At 44.4% G+C, this 25,977-nt stretch overlaps 1 protein-coding gene and 1 pseudogene across 3 annotated transcripts in view; both read left to right on the top strand.

Moving 5' to 3' along the window:
• Positions 1-25,977, top strand: part of LOC143017026 (transmembrane protein 185-like) — a 36,844-nt gene that overhangs the window by 840 nt on the left and 10,027 nt on the right. Inside the window, exons 1-3 of one of the 3 annotated variants that reach the window (XM_076171633.1) lie at positions 21,976-22,523; positions 23,047-23,223; positions 24,479-25,550. The exons of 1 other annotated variant lie outside the window; for it this stretch is intronic. In XM_076171633.1, coding sequence (XP_076027748.1) covers positions 22,486-22,523; positions 23,047-23,223; positions 24,479-24,629 — 366 coding nt within the window. In that variant the 5' untranslated portion in view covers positions 21,976-22,485 and the 3' untranslated portion in view covers positions 24,630-25,550. Of the gene's footprint in view, positions 1-21,975; positions 22,524-23,046; positions 23,224-24,478; positions 25,551-25,977 lie in introns of those variants that run through there. One more of the 3 variants, XM_076171637.1, reaches the window with a different exon arrangement.
• LOC143017025 (ankyrin repeat domain-containing protein 46-like) lies at positions 3,009-4,807 on the top strand (annotated as a pseudogene).

Below are 25,977 nucleotides of genomic sequence, written 5' to 3'. Positions count from 1 at the left end.
GTGTTGCTGTCCTTGAGGCTGGATGGGGTCATCCAGTGGAGCTACTGGGCCGTATTTGCCCCAATATGGCTGTGGAAGCTCCTGGTCATCATCGGGGCCTCGGTGGGCACTGGGGTCTGGGCGCACAACTCTCAGTACAGGTACACACGCACACACACAAAAGATCGTCAAAGATATGGGTCACTGTAGGGGTGGGTGGTGTAAACAACACATGTATATGACCTGAAAAATGTACACAAAAACACTTCATTAATCCGATGGAGAAAAAGTATGAAGTCAATGGAAATACTTATGACGCTATTATGTCACATCTGGTCTGAAGTACACTTTCATAAATGTTATTACTCCCTTTACCATGAAATTCTCATGTGCAGTCATTTGAGGCTTGTGGTGATGGGTTCAGCATGTTGTATGGTAATAGTCATGTATACAGTATATATCTACAGTGCACTATGTGTTGGATCAGACCATGACACAAATGTTTATAGGCAGGAGGTGGTGTTGCTTTGAGCAGAGAGTTTTGCAGAAGTTTCATTCAAATAACTTTTCACAATGTCCCAGACCCCAGCTACAACTACTAAGTGTTGTTTGCTTTGAGCTTGTATTTGTCTACACATTGCAAGCGTGTTCTACGCTGTTCTATTCTGCACTACTGTGTACTTTGTATTATGTGATGTAAATTTGATGAAAATGCAAAGTGTAAATATGCATTGAAATGTTTCCATGGTAACAGTTTAGCATAACAATTACAAATAAACATGTTTGAATGGCAAAATTTAGATTTGACATTAACATTACGTTTTGGTCTTTAAAGCAGCCTTTTTCTGAACATAAAATCAAAACTACATTACAGAATTCCTTTCAAAGTAATAAAATAACTGTTTATCTGTCTGATTGCAGCGCAAACTGACGTGTGCGTCTCATGTATTTTTGTTGTTGAATGCAGATTGCGCTCGATCACTCTTACTTGAATTGAATAAGCAATGTGTTGGTTTGTAAAACGGAGATTATCAGTCAAAAGGTGGCTAGTTGTGGAATAATGCATTGCAATCCTTTGACATTTGCTTGTTTTCAAGAGAAGATGATTGAAGAAAATATTGAAATATTAATTAGACATTTATTTTGGGGAAAATAATTGTGATATGTTTAATAAATATAATCTATAGATTAATCGACTAATCGAAAAAATAATCTGTAGATTAATTGTTAAAATAATCGTTGGGTGCAGCCCTAGTTATTACTGATCCTCATTTATACACTGATGTTCAACTTGAAGTCAACTTCACCGCTCCAAGTTGAAGCGCTCAGGTAAAAGCAGAGCCGATTGTTTTTGCTCTTACTTGTCCACAGTGCAGTTCTCTCCAGCTTTAACTGTAACTGTTGGTGCTTCTGCTCTTCCTGCATCACAGCAATCACAACGGATCGACTCCCTTGGTGCTGGCAAAGAGACGCGGCGTCAACAAGGATGCCATCCGCCTGCTGGAGGGGCTGGAGGAGCAGGAAGTGAAAGGCTTCAACAGGGGACCCCACTCCAAACTGGAGACCATGCAGATGGCCTAGAGTGAAAGGTAAGAGCTTTAACCTGACCCCCATAGCAACCTGATGAATTATAATGGATTCATTTACCGTATGTGCACACATGCAACATGTTGTTGCAATTTGTTTTTATTGAGGCAAACATTGTACATGACATTGCGCAAACATTTGTAGGATATATTGGAGATATTTTTTTATATATAAAGAGGGGAAAGAGGAGAGAGATGGTGAGAAAGAAGGAAGGTTATATTATCACTTGTTGTTAAACTTTAAACGTAGAGCCAGAAGTAGACTACAAGTAGATTGGAATTGCAATGATGTCATAGGGTAAATACAGTTTTAACAGGATAGCATAGAGACATAAGAGTAATGCAAGTAGCAGCGTTGTCTGTGGCATGTTCGGTAGAGAGCTTCAAAATTGGAGCTGAATGAACAAAGATTTCTAGGCTGTAGGTTAGTAGCTGCCCTGTTTGATCATGAGGTGGTAAATGGGTTTCTGATAACTGAGAATTGTCTGGCGACACGCCTCGCTGATTTAGCTTTCATCTTTGGTATATCTTCCTATATAGGTAGGCCGCCCGTTAGTGGGTACTATCTTGACTCCTGTCATACAGCAGGCATAAGCTGATTCACAGCACACACATTCTCCCTCAAAGTGCCACCAGCTATTACAACAAATAAACAACACAACAGAAAGTAAACTAAATCTAAATGTGAATGCCATTCATTACTACTATACTACTTACACTTGAACAGAATGTTTAGTAACACTGAAACACACCACACAAAACTGAAAAACACCACCTCAAGGCATGCTGGGAAGTCCTTGGAAGTGTGTTAGAATAGAGCCTCACTCGTTCTGTGTTGTATAACGTTAGGATCTACATCTCCTCTCCCTGCAGAGCCTGTGACCCTCGACATCATAGAGGTGTGGATGGATGGAGGAAGGAAGAGTAAAGTACTACAGATTAAACTAGAATGCAACAAAACTAAAGTCACTTTCCTGAAGCTTTGAATTGTTTGTTTGTTTGTTTGGGGTCGATTGCATTGCTGTAGTTGCTACGTCGCAAACAACCTCAGCAATGGGGTTGCATTGCAAATTGCTGAAAAAGTCTAAACGAATACGGATTCCTTCCCTGGTAGAGGCTCCAACATTCGACACTAGAGGGCGTAGTTGACCACTGTCCATGTCCATGTGACATCAACCCTTCTCTCAGCCTGCTGCGTTCACTGACTGCTGTCACATTTGTTATTATGTGTGACATGTTTAGTATGAAAATCTTCCTTCTCCTTGTTCTTGTTCCCTTTCTTTCTGTAGGACAAACTGTCCACATGTCCTCACTGCTCCAACACAGGGCCTTTAAGTGATCCAACTTTATTTAGATGTATTTATTATACTTGATTAAACAATACATCTCCTGCTTTTTCTCCGCAATGCAGGTACGCTGGAATTTTCTGATACCCACTCAGACATGTCCTATGTCTTCATCAACGACTCGTCGCAGACCAGCGTGCCTTTGCTGCAGTCGTGCATTGATGAGGCTCCTGGAGACGGGATGTGACCCCAACATCCGCGACAACCGGCACCTGCACCTAGCCGCCGCCCGCGAGAACGTGGACAAATGCCGACTCCTGCACAAGTTTGGGGCGGATCTGTCGGCGACCGACTACCAAGGGAACACAGCGCTGCATCTGTGTGGACATGTGGATACTATACAGTTCCTGGTGTCCAACGGGCTGAAAATTGATATCTGGTAAGAGAGAGACTTGTTCAGATGATTCAATGTGCGTTACAGAATCTAGGGTGAGATTTGCTCAGTTCATCTCAAATACCAAGATTGCTCACTCCTGTCTTTGTTCAAATCCAGAATACTGGTTCACATGCCTGACAGGAGTTGTATTTTGTGGTTGGAGTTGAATTTGTAGCAGGATGTGCTACAAAGGTCTGAGAAAGAAAAGCAGCTGAGGGGGCTCCCATCTTAAACTTCTGACTCTCCAGCATTAACTGTAACTGTTGGTGCTTCTGCTCTTCCTGCATCACAGCAATCATAACGGATCGACTCCCTTGGTGCTGGCAGAGAGACGCTGGCAAAGATCCGCCTGCTGGAGGGGCTGGAGGAGCAGGAAGTGAAAGGCTTCAACAGGGGACCCCACTCCAAACTGGAGACCATGCAGATGGCCGAGCGCGAAAGGTAAGAGCTTTAACCTGACCCCCACAGCAACCTGATGAATTATAATGGATTCTGTGTGTGTGTGTGTGTGTGTGTGTGTGTGTTGAGAGATGAGGGTTTCTTAACTGCATCAGTGTGTCACTTCTGCCTTTAATCTTTGCCTTGACTCAACCCAGTGTGGTCAGTTGAGCAGCATCTTAAAGCTGAGTGTCTAGCGTGCGTGCGTGCGTGCGTGCGTGCGTGCGTGCGTGCGTGCGTGCGTGCGTGCGTGCGTGCGTGCGTGCGTGCGTGCGTGCGTGCGTGCGTGCGTGCGGTCTGGTACAATAATGCAGCTGTGGTTACTTCTTTCCCCATTGTCAGTGTTAAATAAAACAGTCTCTACCGTTCACCTTTGAATAAAGGCAAAGGATCGGCGAAAAGCTTTTATTTTATCTTCTTTTTGAGGAAACACTTTTGTTCTGAGATCTTCCATGATTTGTCTCAGGAAGTGCAATTTAAATATGGAGTTGTAGACTTTTTGTATGTAAATATTGACGCAGGTGTGGTAAATCGCCACAATGTACCAACGTTACAGAGGATTTGCTGGTGTCTGTTAAAAATGGAATGTACAGAAACACAAATACATGCACACACGCGCACACACACACGCGCACACACACACACACACACACACACACACACACACACACACACACACACACACACACACACACACACTCTCACTCACACACACATCAGAGATACAGAGGAGCATTTCATGTTATCTTGTCAGGTAGATATTTGACTGATTGCCCCTTTAATTGTGTCCCCGTGTCTCAGTGCGATGGAGAGCCACTCTTTGCTAAACCCCAACCTGCAGAGCAGCGAGGGTGTCCTGTCCAGCTTCAGGACCACCTGGCAGGAGTTTGTGGAGGACCTGGGCTTCTGGCGGGTCCTGCTGCTGCTGGTGGTCATCGCCCTCCTCTCCCTGGGCATCGCCTACTACGTGAGCGGAGTCCTGCCTTTCTCCACCAGCCAGCTGGAGTTGGTGCACTGAGGGAGGGCGGGGAGGCCAGAGCAGAGCAGCAGAGGAGCCGTGCAGAGGAACAAACGAGCAAACTCTGACCGCCAAAATCACATAATTCATTATTTGCAGTCTGGAACTTTTCCAGGTCTAGTCGATGAAAAGGTCGCAATTTCTTGAGTGGAAAACTTTCAATTAAAAAGAACTTTTATTTATGTATAATCCTGCCCTGAAGGTCAGAAGCCAGGAAAGACCCAGAACATTTACACTCCAAACATTTCAATTACACTGCAATTAGGAAGAGAAATGTAGTTTTTCTAACCTACCTACCTGAGGTTTATGCATTTAGAATGGGCACAAATCAAACTATGCTCTCTGCGATGAACAGACCTGGATCATGGCACTGTACATCTTTTATTTCACCACCACCTCCACATGCAACACAGCAGGTAGACTGAGAGAGCAGCATGTAAACCACAGAGTGACGCTGGCTCAGACGCTCACACGTCTCTGTCCCTGTACACCACCTTTCATTCCTTTCTCATGTGTTCTGTTACAAGTTGTAAATTGCCAATATGTTTTATATCTTTGTTTTTTTCCCCTGCCTGATCTCTATTAACTGTATTATTTGTCAAACTACTTAACTGGTTTAGTATTCTTTTCTTCACACACGTCTTATTGAGATGCTGCAGCCCCTCCGCTTTTATTCTAACAAACATCTCACACCGGAAACTATAGCGCTGCGATAACTGGACAGGGATTCACTGAAGAGGTGCAGGAATGTCGGAGTGTCGCCGGCTACATGCAGAGTACAGCGGTTACATTTCATGAGACGTTCCTGCCACAAGCATGCCGCTTTGTGTTTACTTTGTATACGTCACATGTAGGCGCTGAAATTGAAGTGCAGGATTATGGCAGCAGGTTAATGCTTCTTACTTACTTTGTTGTATATTCATTCTATTAAAATGCAACTGTAAACCTTGTAACTGTAGATTCCCTGTTGATTTTGTGTGTAACTCATTTGAAGTAAATCCTCATTTGAAGTGGAAAATAAATCAAATCACACCTGTGTATGATTCTAATCTTCCGTCTGCTTTGCTTTGCCTGTGTTAGAATAGAGCCTCACTCGTTCTGTGTTGTATAAGGTTAGGATCTACATCTCCTCTCCCTGCAGAGCCTGTGACCCTCAACATTATAGAGGTGTAGATGGATGGAAGAGTAAACAGTGGTAAAGGGGGAGAAGAAGTAAAGACCAACACAGTTATAGAGAAATGTGCATTTATTTTGTATCCAAAGAGACATAAATGAGATTTGAATACAACAACACACAAGCAATCATCTGGCCCAGAGAGCAACAAGAGAAAGTGCCATAAAGAGAAATTCTTGTTTTGTATGGATTTATATTTATGAAATAGAAGAAAATACACTCATGTTAAGGCTAATGTGTATAAAAGCTCGCTGCTGGTTTACATAATGAACATGTGGGCTCTTTATCGCCCTGACATCAGATTAAAGCATGAGAAACCCACACAATCATCAGGTGGCTCAATATATGTGGCCGATTGAAAGGGGGTCAGGAGGTCTAGAGGAGCCCTGCTCAATGCTGTTGAGGGGGGTTGTAGTAGGAGATCCTTCGCTCTCGGCTCCAAGTGCGCCTCTGCGACGCCACAACAGATAAACTAATACTGCTGTGAGGGTGAGGGTGATGATGGTGAGGATGACGATGATGATGATGGCCCACGTCGGTGTCTGTTCAGTGCTGCACTGTGTTGGCTACCGAGGACAAGAAAAGAAGAAAATCAGGTTATCAATATAAACACTGCACGTTTGATACTTAGGAGTCCCAAACAAAGTAGTAATATTATTTGATTATATTATTATTAGTTTGGCTCTGCCTCCCCTGACCGCACGCCTCTGCCCACTGCATAAGTGTTGTGTTCCGGTGCGGACGGGACTTACCGGGACCGAAACGGTGCAGTTGGTCGTTTCGGGGTTTGCGGTGACCGTCAGCCGCACGGCAGCGACCCTGTATTCCTCCTTCGCCTCCTCACGATAGCAGCAGAACACGCCTTGATCCTCCGGCTTAGTCCGAAACACCTCCAGAGACAAGTCCCCGTGTGCGGCACCATCCACAGACACGCTCCTGTTAAACCCAGCCCCGTACCCGCGCCCCCCAGACTTGAGATCAAGCTCAAACACAAGCTCGTCGTTCCTTTTCCATCGTATAAACCCCGCAGAAGTTTGACCCACAGTATCGTGGTAACATGGGAGTTTGACGCTTTGTCCATCAGACGCTGTCACTTCCACAGGCGCCACGACCTCCAGCTGGAAGCGGCTGAGGATGTAGCCAGCCCCGCACCACAACTCGTACACCCCGTTATCGTTAAAAGTCGTGAACTTGAGGGCGACAGCAGAGCCTGGAGCGACCTTGTCTTTGAACCCGTTCTCTGGCTCCCAAATCCCGTCATGAAGTCGAGCCATCGGTGTCGGTATGGCACGCAGTGTCCGTTGGACCAGCGTGGTTTCCGCACCATCCAGGCACGAGTCGGTCTCCCAGTCCGGGAAGGTGCAACCGTCTCCCAATATCACACGCGCCGCAAACTGAGCAGACGCCTGAGTACAGTAGTGGTATAATACTATCACACAGAGCAGCGTGAACGTCAACATGTTTGGCAATAAACGACGAAGATGCTATGTAATCATAGACTGAGTATGTCTAGTTCTATGTCTGGGTGCACAAGTACCAGCTTCATGCACTGCAACAGTTTGCGGCTTCCTCTGTGGGTCTCCTCTGCCAGGACTCATGTACAGTCGCGGCAAACACGTACACCACATTTTACATTTCTTATGGTGACAAAATATAGTTCACCGCACGAGTCAGTTGTTTCGCACCCACATTGTCATTCACGGTGCCACCAGCAAGTAAAACAATGACAACAACATAACTGAAGGTAAACTAAATCTAAATGTGAATAACATCACTACTATACTACTAACACTTGAACAGAATATTTAGTAACACTGAAACACACCACACAAAACTTAAACTCTTGCTTGTGCTCTTCCTTGTTCTAATAAGTATGTGTACATCGTCTCCTTTAATATTGGCAACATATCCAGATCATAACATGCAAGCAGCCTATGACTAATGATTTGATCCTTATATAAGGAGGGTGGCAGTGGCTCAGTCTACAGAGTCACTTGGGTGGTAGCCGAAGGGTCGCCGGTCCAAGTCTCAGGAGGACCACGACAAAAAAAAACGGACGATGGGCTGGTGGCTGGAGGGATGCCGGCGCATCTCCTGGGCACCGCCGAGGTGCCCTTGAGCAAGGCACCTAACCCCCCAAATTGCTCCCGGGCGCCTACAAGGGGCTGCCCCCCCTCACTCAGCATCTCTTCACAAAATTGCTGCATGGGGATGTTTACATGTGTGTGTGTGTGTGTGTTTCAACTGTCTGTGTACAACAGTAATGTAAAGCATATAACTGAGTGAGGAGAAGAATTTCCCCCCCGGGGATTAATAAAAGTGTTTCTTCTTCTTTTCTTCTTATACTGACTGTATCTAAAAGAGTTATTGCCTCACCCGTTTTAGACTTTTAATCGGAGTGAATTTCCCAGTATGGAGCAGCGTGATTTGCGTGACATTTTGAGCAAATATCAGACTGGAACAAGAGTGGAAGACTCAATGGTGCAAATACTAGCGCCAGCCTCTCTGGGAGGCAGTGGATCAGTGGGTAGAGCTTCCGCTTGGGAAGCGGAGCGGAACCGGAGGGTCGCCGGTTCGAGCCCCTGCCGAGGTGCCCCTGAGCAAGGCACCGAACCCTCAATTGCTCCCCCCTCTGCGAAGGGTGGTAATGTAATGTAAGTCGCTTTGGATAAAAGCGTCTGCCAAATGATCGTAAAAATTGGAGGCAGTAGCTCAGTGGGTAGAGCTTCCACTTGGCAACCGGAGGGTCGCCGGTTCGAGTCCCTGCCGAGGTGCCCCTGAGCAAGGCACCGAACCCTCAATTGCTCCCCCCTCTGCAAAGGGTGGTAATGTAATGTAAGTCGCTTTGGATAAACGCGTCTGCCAAATGCTCGTAATGTAATGTAATGTCTCTGCTATCTAAGGCGTGTGACGTGGTGGTTCTATGAGAACTTGTATTTTCTAACTTGCGTTTTAACTATTTCTCGGTTTTCCACGGTTTGCGTTCAAGAATGCAAATCCTTCGCTCTCGGCTCCACGTGCGACTCTGCGAGGCCACAACAGATAAACTAATACATTACATTACAGTCATCTAGCAGACGCTTTTATCCAAAGAGACTTCCAATAAGTGCGTTCAACATAGGTAGGCAAAGAATAATACTGCTGTGAGGGTGAGGGTTAGGGTGAGGGTGAGGATGACAATGACGATGACGATGACGATGACGATGACGATGATGATGGCCCACGTCGAAAACACGAAAATCAGGAAATCAGTATAAAAACTGCAAATTTGATACTTTTTCTAACCTACCTGCCTGAGGTTTATGCATTTAGAATCGGCACAAATCAAACTATGCTCTCTGCGATGAACAGACCTGGATCATGGCACTGTACATCTTTTATTTCACCACCACCTCCACATGCAACACAGCAGGTAGACTGAGAGAGCAGCATGTAAACCACAGAGTGACGCTGGCCCACATACCATCAGAGCACCGGTCGATCTTCCAACCCGGGACGTAGAACAATCTCCTAATTAGAGATGTGACGTTCGCGAACGATCCAGTTCTTTTGAACGGCTCATTAACATGAACGATGAGAGCCAGGTCGCGATTGGTTGGGAGCCGTTCTTTTTTTCGTTCATTTTTTTTCTCTCTCCCTGCGATCATCTGTTTGCGATCACGCCTCTAGCAAACAGATGCTTACAAAAGCTCCTCCCTCCACTGTCCACGCTCTCCACGCCTCACCTGGGAGGAGCGCTTATTTAATATGCAAATTTTGGCATGAGTTGGCTTAGCCAACTCATGGCTAAGAAGCTTTGTGTCGTGGCTACATCAGTTCCATCCGAGAGAATTTCCTCTAAAACAGGACAAATAATTACAGAGAGGAGAAGTCGCCTCAAGCCCGAAAAAGTAAGGGCACTTACCTTCCTCAATGCAAATTTGCCAAGGGACAAGAAAGAGAGGCCTTAAAGCATGGTTTATTATTGCTGCTTTATTATTTATTTTATTTATTTTTTATTTTGTCTACAGTTGATGTTGTTATTTGAGTTATGGTTATAGTCCTGTCTCTACCACCCTCTCCATCATCTCCCTCTCTGTCCCAATTCTCTCCCCTCTCTGCCCAGGAGGTCCTCCAGCTCATCACATCTAGCCGCCCCACCACCTGCTCTCTTGACCCTGTCCCCTCCTCTCTCCTTCAGTCTGCTGCACCGGATCTTCTTCCCTACCTGACCCACGTCATCAACACGTCTCTGGCCTCTGGCTCTTTCCCCTCTGCTTTCAAGACTGCTAGAGTCACTCCGCTTCTAAAGAAACCAACTCTTGACCCTTCAGACATCAAGAACTACAGACCGGTATCCCTTCTACCCTTCCTATCTAAAACTCTTGAACGTGCTGTCTTCAATCAACTGTCCCTGTACCTCCACCAGAACAACCTTTTGGACCCCCACCAGTCCGGCTTCAAGGTGGGCCACTCGACCGAGACGGCCCTCCTGGCAGTGACCGAGTCACTCCAAACTGCTAGAGCGAACTCTCTCTCCTCTGTCCTGATTCTCCTGGACCGGTCTGCAGCATTCGACACGGTGAACCACCAGATCCTTCTCTCTACCCTTGAGGGAATGGGTGTCTCTGGCTCTGCGCTCTCCATGTTCGCGTCCTACCTGACAGGTCGCTCCTACCAGGTAACACTGAGAGGTTCTGTTTCGAAGCCACGTAGGCTCACCACTGGGGTTCCGCAAGGTTCGGTCTTGGGCCCTCTTCTTTTCTCCCTCTACACAACATCTCTTGGTTCGGTTATCCACTCCCATAACTTCTCCTACCACTGCTATGCTGATGACACCCAGCTGATTCTGTCGTTTCCTCCTTCTGACGCCCAAGTGGAGACGCGCATCGCTGCTTGCCTGGCAGACATCTCGGGGTGGATGTCGAAGCACCACCTGAAGCTCAACCTGGACAAGACTGAGATGGTGTTTCTCCCAGGGAAGGGCTGCCCGCACCGAGACCTGGCCATCACCATAGATGACTCCGTGGTGACGTCAACTCGGACCGCGAGGAATCTGGGTGTGACCCTGGACGACCAACTGTCGTTCGCGGCAAACATCGCTTCGGTGACGCGTTCCTGCAGATTCCTCCTCTACAACATCCGTAGGATCCGTCCCTTCCTCACCGACAAGGCAGCGCAGGTGCTGATCCAGGCTCTTGTCATCTCCCGCCTGGACTACTGCAACTCCCTCCTTGCTGGCGCCCCGGCTTCCGCCATCAGACCTCTGGAGCTCGTCCAGAAAGCTGCTGCTCGTCTGGTGTTCAACCTTCCCAAGTTCTCCCACACAACTTGCCTTCTCCGTTCTCTACACTGGCTCCCCGTAGCTGCTCGCATCCAGTTTAAAACTCTGGTGCTAGCCTACAGGGCAGTGAAAGGAACAGCTCCTTCATACCTCCAGGCTATGGTCAAGCCCTACACCCCCGGCCGACCACTTCGCTCTGCTGCCTCCAGGCGACTGGCTGCCCCGGCGCTCAGCGGCCCCTGCTTGCGATCGATGCGGTCACGGCTTTTCTCTGTTCTGGCACCTCAGTGGTGGAATGCTCTCCCGACTGATGTCAGGACAGCGGAGTCGCTACCCATCTTTCGCCGCAGGCTGAAGACCCATCTCTTCAAGAAACACTACCCGGATCCTCCCTCTTAGGACATCACCTACTCTGTCCTAGCTCTTCTGATGCTCTTGTTTTCTAATCTTTCATTTCTAATCTGTCCTTTTGTTTTTTCTCATTCATCATAGTACCTAACTTATTGCACTTCTACTCTAGCTCTAGTTATGCTCTTAGCTGTTGGTTTAGGAAGGAAATGCGCTTACGATTTCTTGTGACCTGAAGTTCTTTTATCTACCTTTGTTGAACACACTTATTGTAAGTCGCTTTGGATAAAAGCGTCTGCTAAATGACCGTAATGTAATGTAATGTAATGGTTATGGTTTTAGTCTATTGTACAGTTTGTACCAGTATTTCCAGTAGCGTGTATGCACATTTTTTCTCAATTTATTGCAGTTTTATATGTTTTGATAACACTTGAAGTATTGTTTTAGAGTTTTGTGTGCAAATATTTTGTCATTTATATTAGTTATTGTTTTCGTTAAAATGTGCACCTTTATTATAAGCCTGTGTTATATAATATTGTTTGTAGTGAGGGTTTTTTTTGTATTATTCTTGAAATCTGTATTGTAATGTTCTTGAATTTTTTGCACTAAAAGCTTTTGCAACTTCTTTGTAGCTTGCTTTGGGCTTTTTGTATGTATTTGTAAGTATTAAGATGTTGGATAAGTAAAATAAGTCAAAGTAGGTTTACGCGCGTACACACACTTTATACAATGAGTAAATTGTCATCTCACTGTCAATCAGACTTAAAAAATCTTGTCCACACATGTCAAATGAAGCTATAATCTATACTATAGAATAATTCAAATTCAAATATTTGTGGGAAATCTAAGTTAGAAATTATCCTGAACCAAATCTCAGCCCATCATTCCTCCCTTCTTTCTTATTTACAGGATAATAGGAATTAAGCCCAGACTGGCTTCTTAAAAAGTGAATAGAAAGGAGCCAAATGAGGCAGTTTTTTGAACGGCTCTTTGAAGTGAACACATCCCAAATGACCGACACCCTCCAAAGAGCCAAAAATCCCATCTCCAGACAGGACGCTTGTGCAGTTGTCCGCTCAGTTGGAAGCAACGAAGGTAAGGGGAAGTACTACAGTATGCAAATGTTACAGTGTCTGTTATCCAGAAATATTCACTTCAGTTCCAACAACCCATCACATGTTTCAGAAGAGCCGCATGCATCAGTTGTTTCGCACACACATTCTCTTTCACGGTGAAATCAGCTATTACAACAATAACAACAACATAACAGAAAGTAAGCAAAATCTAAATGTGAATGCCATTCATTACTACTACTACTAACACATGAACAGAATATTTAGTAACACTGAACACACCACACAAAACTTAACCACACCGTCCCCGGGCATGCTAGGAGGTCCTTGGAAGTGTGTTAGAATAGAGTCTCACTCGTTCTGTGTTGTATAACGTTAGGATCTACATCTCCTCTCCCTGCAGAGCCTGTGACCCTCAACATCATAGAGTTGTAGATGGATGGAAGGAAGGAAGAGTAAAGTACTACAGATTAAACTAGAATGCAAAACTAAAGTAACTTTCCTGAAGCTTTGAATTGTTTGTTTGTTTGTTTGGGGTTGATTGCATTGCTGTAGTTGCTACGTCGCAAACAACCTCAGCAATGGGGTTGCATTGCAAATTGCTGAAAAATACTAAACGAATACGGATTCCTTCCCTGGTAGAGGCTCCGACATTCGACACTAGAGGGCGTAGTTGACCACTGTCCATGTCCATGTGACATCAACCCTTCTCTCAGCCTGCTGCGTTCACTGACTGCTGTCACATTTGTTATTATGTGTGACATGTTTAGTATGAAAATCTTCCTTCTCCTTGTTCTTGTCCCCTTTCTTTCTGTAGGACAAACTGTCAACATGTCCTCACTGCTCCAACAGAAGAAGAGCAGCTGAGGGGGCTCCCATCTTAAACTTCTGACTCTCCAGCATTAACTGTAACGGTTGGTGCTTCTGCTCTTCCTGCATCACAGCAATCATAACGGATCGACTCCCTTGGTGCTGGCAAAGAGACGTGGCGTCAACAAGGATGCCATCCGCCTGCTGGAGGGGCTGGAGGAGCAGGAAGTGAAAGGCTTCAACAGGGGACCCCACTCCAAACTGGAGACCATGCAGATGGCCTAGAGTGAAAGGTAAGAGCTTTAACCTGACCCCCACAGCAACCTGATGAATTATAATGGATTCATTTACCATATATGCACACATGACCACAGTGCTGTGGGTGTGTGTGTGTGTGTGTGTGTTTGTGTGTGTGTGTGTGTGTGTGTGTGTGTGTGTGTGTGTGTGTGTGTGTGTGTGTGTGTGTGTGTGTGTGTGTGTCTGTGTCTGTGTCTGTGTGTGTGTGTGTTGAAAGATGAGGGTTTCTTAACTGCATCAGTGTGTCACTTCTGCCTTTAATCTTTGCTTTGACTCGACCCAGTGTGGTCAGTTGAGCTGTGCAGCATCTTATAGCTGAGTTTCTAGCTTCTAGTGTTTGTTTGTGTGTGTGTGTGCAGTCTGGTACAACAATGCAGCTCTGGTTACGACTTTCCCCTTTGTCAGTTGTCTCCAACCTTTTTTCCTCTGAGAGCTTCTTGTGTTTAACATCATTAGTAACATTTATCCACATGGCTGATTCTCCACCCAAACCAGCTGAATAAGAGTCTTTTGTGTTGATATATCCAACACTCTTTACTATTTTACTAATACTATACCTTTCATATTTGACCTTTTCTGTCATCACTGTCACAATTTTTCTTTCACATTCCCTGTAACTCTTGGAATTTCATCAGTTCTTCACATGCATTCAGTCTGTTCATCAATTCTGTACAATGTACCATGGTTACAGAGGATTTGCTGGTGTCTGTTAAAAATGGAATGTACACACACACACACACACACACACATATATTCAGAGACACAGAGGAGCATTTCATGTTATCTTGTCAGGTAGATATTTGACTGATTGCCCCTATAATTGTGTCCCCGTGTCTCAGTGCGATGGAGAGCCACTCTTTGCTAAACCCCAACCTGCAGAGCAGCGAGGGTGTCCTGTCCAGCTTCAGGACCACCTGGCAGGAGTTTGTGGAGGACCTGGGCTTCTGGCGGGTCCTGCTGCTGCTGGTGGTCATCGCCCTACTCTCCCTGGGCATCGCCTACTACGTGAGCGGAGTCCTGCCTTTCTCCTCCAGCCAGCTGGAGTTGGTGCACTGAGGGAGGGCGGGGAGGCCAGAGCAGAGCAGCAGAGGAGCCGTGCAGAAGAACAAACGAGCAAAGTCTGACCGACAAAATCACATTTTTCATTATTTGCAGTCTGGAACTTTTCCAGGTCGATGAAAAGGTCGCAATTTCTTGAGTGGAAAACTTTCAATTAAAAAGAACTTTTATTTATGTATAATCCTGCCCTGAAGGTCAGAAGCCAGGAAAGACCCAGAACATTTACACTCCAAACATTTCAATTACACTGCAATTAGGAAGAGAAATGTAGTTTTTCTAACCTACCTACCTGAGGTTTATGCATTTAGAATGGGCACAGATCAAACTATGCTCTCTGCGATGAACAGACCTGGATCATGGCACTGTACATCTTTTATTTCACCACCACCTCCACATGCAACACAGCAGGTAGACTGAGAGAGCAGCATGTAAACCACAGAGTGACGCTGGCTCAGACGCTCACACGTCTCTGTCCCTGTACACCACCTTTCATTCCTTTCTCATGTGTTCTGTTACAAGTTGTAAATTGCCAATATGTTTTATATCTTTGTTTTTTTCCCCTGCCTGATCTCTATTAACTGTATTATTTATCAAACTACTTAACTGGTTTAGTATTCTTTTCTTCACACACGTCTTATTGAGATGCTGCAGCCCCTCCGCTTTTATTCTAACAAACATCTCACACCGGAAACTATAGCGCTGCGATAACTGGACAGGGATTCACTGAAGAGGTGCAGGAATGTCGGAGTGTCGCCGGCTACATGCAGAGTACAGCGGTTACATCTCATGAGACTTTCCTGCCACAATCATGCCGCTCTGTGTTTACTTTGTATACGTCACATGTAGGCGCTGAAATTGAAGTGAAGGATTATGGCAGCAAGTTAATGCTTCTTACTTACTTTGTTGTATATTCATTCTATTAAAATGCAACTGTAAACCTTGTAACTGTAGATTCCCTGTTGATTTTCTGTGTAACTCATTTGAAGTAAATCCTCATTTCAAGTGGAAAATAAATAAAATCACACCTGTGTATGATTCTAATCTTCCGTCTGCTTTGCTTTGCCTGTGTTAGAATAGAGCCTCACTCGTTCTGTGTTGTATAACGTTAGGATCTACATCTCCTCTCCCTGCAGAGCCTGTGACCCTCAACATCATAGAGGTGTAGATGGATGGAAGAGTAAACGGTGGTAAAGGGGGAGAAGAAGTAAAGACCAACACAGTTATAGAGAAATGTGCATTTATTTTGTATCCAAAGAGACATAAATGAGATTTGAATACAACAACACACAAGCAATCATCGGGCCAAAATAGCAACAAGAGAAAGTGCCATAAAGAGAAATTCTTGTCTTGTATAGATTTATATTTATAAAATAGAAGAAAATACACTCATGTTAAGGCTAATGTGTATTAAAGCTCCCTGCTGGTTTACATAATGAACATGTGGGCTCTTTATCACTCTGACATCAGATTAAAGCATGAGAAACCCACACAATCATCAGGTGGCTCAATATATGTGGCCGTTTGAAAGGGGGTCAGGAGGTCTAGAGGAGCCCTGCTCAATGCTGTTGAGGGGGGTTGTCGTAGGAGATCCTTCGCTCTCGGCTCCAGGTGCGCCTCTGCGACGCCACCACAGATAAACTAATACTGCTGTGAGGGTGAAGGTGATGATGATGAGGATGAGGATGACGATGATGATGATGGCCCACGTCGGTGTCTGTTCAGTGCTGTACTGTGTTGGCTACCGAGGACAAGAAAAGATGAATCAGTATAAACACTGCACGTTTGATACCTAGGAGTCCCGGACAAAGTTGTAATATTATTTGATTACATTATTATTATTATTATGTTTGGCTCTGCCTCCCCTAACCGCACGCCCCTGCCCACTGCATAAGTGTCAGTTGGTCGGTTCGGGGTTTGCGGTGACCGTCAGCCGCACGGCAGCGACCCTGTGTTCCTCCCTCGCCTCCTCACGATAGCAGAAGAACACGCCTTGATCCTCCGGCTTGGTCCGAAACACCTCCAGAGACAAGTCCCCGTGTGCGGCACCATCCACAGACACGCTCCTGTTAAACCCAGCCCCGTACCCGCGCCCCCCAGACTTGAGATCAAGCTCAAACACAAGCTCGTCGTTCCTTTTCCATCGTATAAACCCCGCAGAAGTTTGACCCACAGTATCGAGGTAACATGGGAGTTTGACGCTTTGCCCAACAGACGCTGTCACTTCCACAGGGGCTACGACCTCCAGCTGGTGGAAGCTGAGGATGTGGCCAGCCCTGCACCTCAACTCGTAAACCCCTTTATCGTTAAAAGAACCCGTGTTCTGGCTCCCAGACCCCGTCATGATGTCGAGCCATCAGCGTCTGGACATCACCCGTCCACTGTCCACGCTCTCTCCACGCCTCACCTGCGAGGAGCGCTTATTTAATATGCAAATGTGACATGCACCCTGACACGCTCCCTTCACGTGAGTGTGAAACAATAAAATGCGAGTGCCTCTGGCGTTGAGTCAACAGTGTAATTAAGACAGCAGCACGGAGGGGGAGGATTATCTTTCAGCAAGTTGAGCCCAGAAAGGAGCGGTGTTTGGATGCATTACATACATTACATTACGAGCATTTGGCAGACGCTTTTATCCAAAGCGACTTACATTACATTACCACCCTACGCAGAGGGGGGAGCAATTGAGGGTTCGGTGCCTTGCTCAGGGGCACCTTGGCAGGGACTAGAACCGGCAACTCTCCAGTTCCCAAGCTGAAGCTCTACCCACTGAGCTAATGCCTCCCCTGCCTGCCCTGGATGCACTTTTCTCTTCAAGCAGATAGTAAGGCAAAATGCAAAATTTGTTATAAGTCAATTTCTTTTAAGTCTGGCTCCACCAACAATTTGCAAAGGCACATTAAAACGCTACACCCCACCCTTCAAATCTCAGAGGTGAGGAGAGAGCGTGACTCTGATGATGAAGAGGGCCGTGCCGGTACTTCTGCCTCCGCATCTGCGGCAGCCTCTGTGACCTCCAGACCCACATCTTCACCTGACGATGCACCCGGTAAATCAGTTTCTTCTGAATCCACAAAATCTAGACAAAGTTCTCTGAGTCAGTACTTCTCAACTCCTGTCAACCCATTGCGACAGGGGAAGATAGATGAAGAGCTGGCAAAAATGATAGCCACCGACTTCCAGCCATTTAAAATTGTGGAAGACAGAGGTTTTAAAAACTTCTGTCATGCTCTTAACCCCTCCTATATTCCTCCATGTCGGAGGGTACTGACTCAGAGAGTGACAGATATTTATGAGAGAGGGGCAGCATCACTTAGGAGAAGGGTGTCCAAAGTGACATCAGTTTGCTTAACAACGGACTGTTGGACATCAAGGGTGACAACGTCGTTTATGTCAATAACGTGCCACTTCATTGAAGACTATCACTTGTCTTCCTGCCTCCTGGACTGCTTTGAATTTAATGAGCGGCACACAGCAGACAACCTGGCAACCAAGCTCCTCAGTGTTGCAGCAGAGTGGGAGGTAGATAAGAAGGTAGTGTGCTGTTTAACAGATAATGCAGCAAACATCACTAAGGCCATCCAGATCACAGGATGGAACCACCTCCCTTGCCTGGCACATGCCATAAATCTTGCGGTACGAGATGCCCTCAAAGGACCACAAGCCATCATCAGCAAGGTCAAGGAAGCAGTGGAATATTTTCACCGTAGCACAGTGGGAGCACAAAAACTTAAGGAAACACAGCTCCAAATGAAGATGGACGTATTACGACCCAAACAGGACTGTGTTACACGATGGAACTCAACATATCACATGCTGCAGAGTTTCATCACTAGCAAGGACCCCATTGTCTCCACCCTGGCCATCACAAATGCATCTGTCCAGCCCTTATCTCCAGAAGAATGGACGACATTGCAGGAGATATGCACCCTCTTGAAGCCATTTGAAGAGGTCACTATTGAACTCAGTGCAGAAAGGTATGTAGTTCAATTGGTCAGCAGTAATTTTCGATAGCATGCATGCAAATTAGCTGATACTAAATTATGAGAATTTGATACATGAAAGATACTGTGTAATACGTACTAACACATATAATGAAATAAGTGTGAAACAATTGAAAACATGTCTCACATGCCAGTCACCAGAACACAACACATGTCCTCAGCCACCTCAAACTTCTTTGTAATGAAATAACAAATAACTTCCTTGTTGTGTAGACCATGCACTACACTCCAGTGACCAGCATATGAGACATCAATAGACATTAGAGAGATCAATTCATCTCTCTAATAATTCTATCATTATAATAAGATTTTGCTTTTTTCTCACTAACTTCGTGACTGCCTCCAAAGTTATACTGCTGGCCAGGGGACTGCAGAGAGCCACCACTGATTTCCAGAGGGGGGCAACAACACAGGCTGCAAAAAGCATGGTGAATTCACTTTCATCCGGTATGTCAGCAAGATTCCATTGAATGGAATCGAACCACATCCTTGCAGATGCTGCTGCGCTTGACCCACGGTTTAAAAGGATGGCATTTATGGATGGCAAAACTGCAGACGAGGCTTTTCATCGACTTTCAACTGCAGCAGCAAGACTCACAAGCAGTGAAGCCATCCAGCAAGCGGGCCAAGAGGAAGGAGCAGGCAGTGCTGCTCCGGGAAAACTTGTTTTGGAGCCATGAGGACGTAAGTATGGCAAAAATTCATCACAATGTTTTCTCAAAATCTAGGATGACATGAGTCTAACATCATAATCTCATAATAAAATTGTTTTATGTCCCACCCCATTGTTGTATCTCCCCCCTCTGTAAACAGGTAGCTGGATTAGTGGCCACTCGGAACCCCTCAGCAGCCGCTGTCAAGGAGGTGCGGGCATACTTAGAGGAGCCTCTTGTTCCAATACACGAAGATCCTCTGAAGTGGTGGAAAAGTCGGGTCCTTGTGTACCCCAGGCTTAGCCAACTCATGGCTAAGAAGCTTTGTGTCGTGGCTACATCAGTTCCATCCGAGAGAATTTTCTCTAAAACAGGACAAATAATTACAGAGAGGAGAAGTCGCCTCAAGCCCGAAAAAGTAAGGGCACTTACCTTCCTTAATGCAAATTTGCCAAGGGACAAGAAAGAGAGGCCGTAAAGCATGGTTTATTATTGCTGCTTTATTATTTATTTTTTATTTTGTCTACAGTTGATGTTGTTATTTGAGTTATGGTTATGGTTTTAGTCTATTGTACAGTTTGTACCAGTATTTCCAGGAGCGTGTATGCACATTTTTTCTCAATTTATTGCAGTTTTATATGTTTTGATAACACTTGAAGTATTGTTTTAGAGTTTTGTATGCAAATATTTTGTCATTTATATTAGTTATTGTTTTCTTTAAAATGTGCACCTTTATTATAAGCCTGTGTTATATAATATTGTTTGTATTGAGGGTTTTTTTTGTATTATTCTTGAAATCTGTATTGTAATGTTCTTGAATTTTTTGCACTAAAAGCTTTTGCAACTTCTTTGTAGCTTGCTTTGGGCTTTTTGTATGTATTTGTAAGTATTAAGGTGTTGGATAAGTAAAATAAGTCAAAGTAGGTTTACGCGCGTACACACACTTTATACAATGAGTAAATTGTCATCTCACTGTCAATCAGACTTAAAAAATCTTGTCCACACATGTCAAATGAAGCTATAATCTATACTATAGAATAATACAAATTCAAATATTTGTGGGAAATCTAAGTTAGACATTATTCTGATCCAAATCTCAGCCCATCATTCCTCCCTTCTTTCTTATTTACAGGATAATAGGAATTAACCCCAGACTGGCTTCTTAAAAAGTGAATATAAAGAAAAGAGCTAAAGGAGCCAGTTTTCTGAACGGCTCTTTGAAATGAACGGAGCTCAACTGTCTTGTGCTTCTGCAACAAAGTACAATATTTCTGCATGTTGGGTTTCCCCAGCCATACAGTTGAATGACTCACGGAGGAGCCTGTCTCTACTACGGTTCATACAGGTCATACGCTTCCGATCAGGCTTATATGATTTGTTTCACACCCACATCCTCTTTCACGGTGCCACCAGCTATTACAGCGATAACAACATAACAGAAAGTAAACTAAATCTCCATGTTATGACCATTCATCACTTTATTTTTTTAGATTAGATGAGATTAGATTCAACTTTATTGTCAATGAGCAAGTACAGGTACAAGCCAATGAAATGCAGTAGCATCCAACCAGAAAGTGCAAAAGTATACTATTATATATACAGAATACAGAATATATACAAAATATATACAGAATAAACTACATACATTCTATATACTTACCATAACTATAAATTAATAAATATGTCAATAAATAGTGCAAGAGGTCTTAGTGCAGTACGGAAGTGAAATGGAAATGATCAGTGCAAACAGAAAGTTGTGCAAATTGCAGTTGAGTGCTAGATGATGCTAGAGGGAGGATGGAGTTGAGTGGAGTTGAGTGGGGCAATGGAGTGGAGTTCAGCAGGGTCACCGCCTCGTAGAAGAATCAAACTACTTAACTGGTTTAGTATTCTTTCTTCACACACATCTTATTGAGATGCTGCAGCCCCTCCGCTTTTATTCTAACGAAAATCTCACACCGGAAACTATAGCGCTGCGATAACTGGACAGGGATTCACTGAAGAGGTGCAGGAATGTCAGAGTGTCGCCGGCTACATGCAGAGTACAGCGGTTACATCTTATGAGACGTTCCTGCCACAAGCATGCTGCTTTGTGTTTACTTTGTATACGTCACATGTAGGCGCTGAAATTGAAGTGCAGGATTATGACAGCAGGTTAATGCTTCTTACTTACTTTGTTGAATATTCATTCTATTATTATTATTCTAATCTTCCGTCGGCTTTGCTTTGCCGGTGTTAGAATAGAGGTGTAGATGGATGGAAGGGGGGAAGAGTAAACGATGGTAAAGGGTGAAAAAAGTAACAGTTATATAATAGAAAAGTGCATTTATTGTGTATCTGAAGTACAGTGTTTGAAGACACGTATCAGTGTTGGTAGTTGCAGATGTAAGGTTATGTTTACATTTACATTTAGTCATTTAGCAGACACTCTTATCCAAAGAGGAATATCGCCAATTGAGATGTGTCTAAATATTTAAAGAAATGTTAAGGTAGGTAATAAAGACAGAGATTGAAACAGGTAGAGAAATCACGGCGGATTATTGGCGGAGTTGCGCATTTAACGTGTCATTTCTCGCTAGCGTGAGAATCAAACGTGTGACCGTGTGATCAACACCTATGTCATGCCAAGGTATATAGAAATAGAGGAATAAGCTTTTTACAAATATGCTTTGATAAAACACCAACATGTTAATTTTTTGTGATGGAGGATAATGTTAGAAAAACAAAATTTGTTCGCCTTTCTCTCTCTTTTCCATTTGATCTCTCCGTTCTTCTCACCTTTGTGTCCCCGCTGAGTGAGGTCAGACTGGGCCAATAACAACCCGACTGGTTGTCCAATCATCCCCGTGTGATCCATGAGGAAGTGTTCGCCCTAAGCTCCAAGCATCACTCGTACGGTTTGCTTTGACCATACTGCCAAAACAAACGGGGTTATCGGGGCAGTAAACCGAGCACAGAGACCCCAAAAGCGCCATAGAGCCGCGATGTGTAGCTAACATGACTCAGCAGACGAGCTAATGCAGACGCTAAAGAGCTAACCAGCTAACGAGCCTGGGTTTACGCCATGAATCTGAGAGGCCTCTTTCAGGACTTCAAGCCCAGGTAAGCTTAGCGCGGATACGGTTGTTTTGTGTTAAATGTGTGGGGTTCAGTTTAGTCAGCATGTTTAACGCGGTGCTACGTTCCTCAGATTATCGAAAACAACCATTTTGAAGTCAAGAACGTCAATGCTAGTCAGCTGGTGAAGCTAGCTAAAGATGCTAGCAGATATAGCATAGGTGTTTGCTAGCCCCAGTCGTGTTTACGTTGGCGGTAGTCGAGTTAACATCAACATAAAGCGATACATTTCCGTAGTCGGTGTGGGGTATTTGTACATTTAGCTGGTAATTTTTACGGGCAGCCATGGTATAGACGCTAACGTTAGCGCCGATCGGCAGGCAGGTTGAAAACGGAGTTAGCCGTCGAAGCAGTAGTCAGTTTAGTTCTCACTTCTTAACAAATGCCCTTCTTTTCTTTAATAATCACTTTGTAAAGTTGCTTAATGTACAAACAGTTGACCAATTTGACCACCTTGTGTCCGTTAGCACACACACCATTGTGAGTAAACATTCTCCTCCGTTCGCAGTGAGTTCCTGCTCGACTCGTGTCTGCTGCTGTTCTCTGTGCTGCTGTCCTTGAGGCTGGATGGGGTCATCCAGTGGAGCTTCCGGGCCGTATATGCCCCAATATGGCTGTGGAAGCTCCTTGTCATCATCGGGGCCTCGGTGGGCACTGGGGTCTGGGCGCACAACTCTCAGTACAGGTACACACACACACACAAAAGATCGTCAAAGATATGGGTCACTGTAGGGGTGGGTGGTGTAAACAACACATGTATATGACCTGAAAAATGTACACAAAAACACTTCATTAATCCGATGGAGAAAAAGTATGAAGTCAATGGAAATACTTATGACGCTATTATGTCACATCTGGTCTGAAGTACACTTTCATAAATGTTATTACTCCCTTTACCATGAAATTCTCATGTGCAGTCATTTGAGGCTTGTGGTGATGGGTTCAGCATGTTGCATGGTAATAGTCATGTATACAGGATATATCTACAGTGCACTATGTGTTGGATCAGACCATGACACAAATGTTTATAGGCAGGAGGTGGTGTTGCTTTGAGCAGAGAGTTTTACAGAAGTTTCATTCAAATAACTTTTCACAATGTCCCAGATCCCGGCTACAACTACTTAGTGTTGTTTGCTCTGAGTTTGTATTTGTCTACACATTGCAAGCGCAGTCTGTGCTGTTCTATTCTGCACTAGTGTGTACTTTGTATTATGTGATGTAAATTTGATGAAAATGCAAAGTGTAAATATGCATTGAAATGTTTCCATGGAAACAGTTTAGCATAACAGTTACAAATAAACATGTTTGAATGGCAAAATTTAGATTTGACATTAACAAAAAAAGCAGCCTTTTTCTGAACATAAAATCAAAACTACATAACAGAATTCCTTTCAAGTAATAAAATAACTGTTTATCTGTCTGATTGCAGCGCAAACTGACGTGTGCGTCTCATGTATTTTTGTTGTTGAATGCAGATTGCGCTCGATCACTCTTACTTGAATTGAATAAGCAATGTGTTGATTTGTAAAACGGTGATTATCAGTCAAAAGGTGGCTAGTTGTGGAATAATGCATTGCAATCCTTTGACATTTGCTTGTTTTCAAGAGAAGATGATAGAAGAAAATATTGAAATATTAATTAGACATTTATTATGTGGAAAATAATTGTGATATGTGTAATAAATATCTATAGATATAATCTATAGATTAATCGAAAAAATAATCTGTAGATTAATTGTTAAAATAATCGTTGGGTGCAGCCCTAGTTATTACTGATCCTCATTTATACACTGATGTTCAACTTGAAGTCAACTTCACCGCTCCAAGTTGAAGCGCTCAGGTAAAAGCGAAGCCGATTGTTTATGCTCTTTCTTGTCCACAGTGCAGTTCTCTCCAGCATTAATTGTAACTGTTGGTGCTTCTGCTCTTCCTGCATCACAGCAATCACAACGGATCGACTCCCTTGGTGCTGGCAAAGAGACGCGGCGTCAACAAGGATGCCATCCGCCTGCTGGAGGGGCTGGAGGAGCAGGAAGTGAAAGGCTTCAACAGGGGACCCCACTCCAAACTGGTGACCATGCAGATGGCCTAGAGTGAAAGGTGAGAGCTTTAACCTGACCCCCACAGCAACCTGATGAATTATAATGGATTCATTGACGGTATATGCACACATGCAACATGTTGTTGCAATTTGTTTTTATTGAGGCAAACATTGTACATGACATTGCGCAAACATTTGTAGGATATATTGGAGATATTTTTTTATATATAAAGAGGGGAAAGAGGAGAGAGATGGAGGGAAAGAAGGAAGGTTGTATTATCACTTGTTGTTAAACTTCAAACGTAGACCCGCAAGTAGACTACAAGTAGATTGGAATTGCAATGATGTCATAGGGTAAATACAGTTTTTACAGGATAGCGTAGAGACATAAGAGTAATGCAAGTAGCAGCGTTGTCTGTGGCATGTTTGGTAGAGAGCTACAGGATTGGAGCCGAATGAACAAAGATTTCCAGGCTGTAGCTTAGTAGCTGCCAGCACCGCGCCCTGTTTGATCATAAGGTTGTAAATGGGTTTCTGATAAGCTGAGAATTATTTGGCGACACGCCTCACTGATTCAGCTTTCATCTTTGGTATATCTTCCTACATAGGTAGGCTGACCACTGGTGAGCACTATCTTGACTCCTGTCATACAGCAGGCATAAGCTGATTCACAGCACACACATTCTCCCTCAAAGTGCCACCAGCTATTACAACAAACAAACAACACAACAAAATGTGAATACCCTTCATTACTACTATACAACTTACACTTGAACAGAATGTTTAGTAACACTGAAACACACCACACAAAACTGAAAAACACCACCCCAAGGCATGCTGGGAAGTCCTCGGAAGTGTGTTAGAATAGAGCCTCACTCGTTCTGTGTTGTATAACGTAGATTAGGATCTACATCTCCTCTCCCTAGAGAGCCTGTGACCCTCGACATCATAGAGGTGTAGATGGATGGAGGAAGGAAGAGTAAAGTACTACAGATTAAACTAGAATGCAACAACACTAAAGTAACTTTGAATTGTTTGTTTGTTTGTTTGGGGTTGATTGCATTGCTGTAGTTGCTACGTCGCAAACAACCTCAGCAATGGGGTTGCATTGCAAATTGCTGAAAAATTCTAAACGCATACGGATTCCTTCCCTGGTAGAGGCTCCGACATTCGACACTAGAGGGCGTAGTTGACCACTGTCCATGTCCATGTGACATCAACCCTTCTCTCAGCCTGCTGCCTTCACTGACTGCTGTCACATTTGTTATTATGTGTGACATGTTTAGTATGAAAATCTTCCTTCTCCTTGTTCTTGTTCCCTTTCTTTCTGTAGGACAAACTGTCAACATGTCCTCACTGCGCCAACACAGGGCCTTTAAATGATCCAACTTATTTAGAT

Source organism: Genypterus blacodes, unplaced genomic scaffold (genome assembly GCF_046128005.1).
Source record: "Genypterus blacodes isolate CSIRO-AG114 ecotype Tasmania unplaced genomic scaffold, CSIRO-AGI_Gbla_v1 ptg000260l_1, whole genome shotgun sequence".
Taxonomy (NCBI): domain Eukaryota; kingdom Metazoa; phylum Chordata; class Actinopteri; order Ophidiiformes; family Ophidiidae; genus Genypterus; species Genypterus blacodes.
This window is presented reverse-complemented; position numbering and strand designations above follow the sequence as displayed.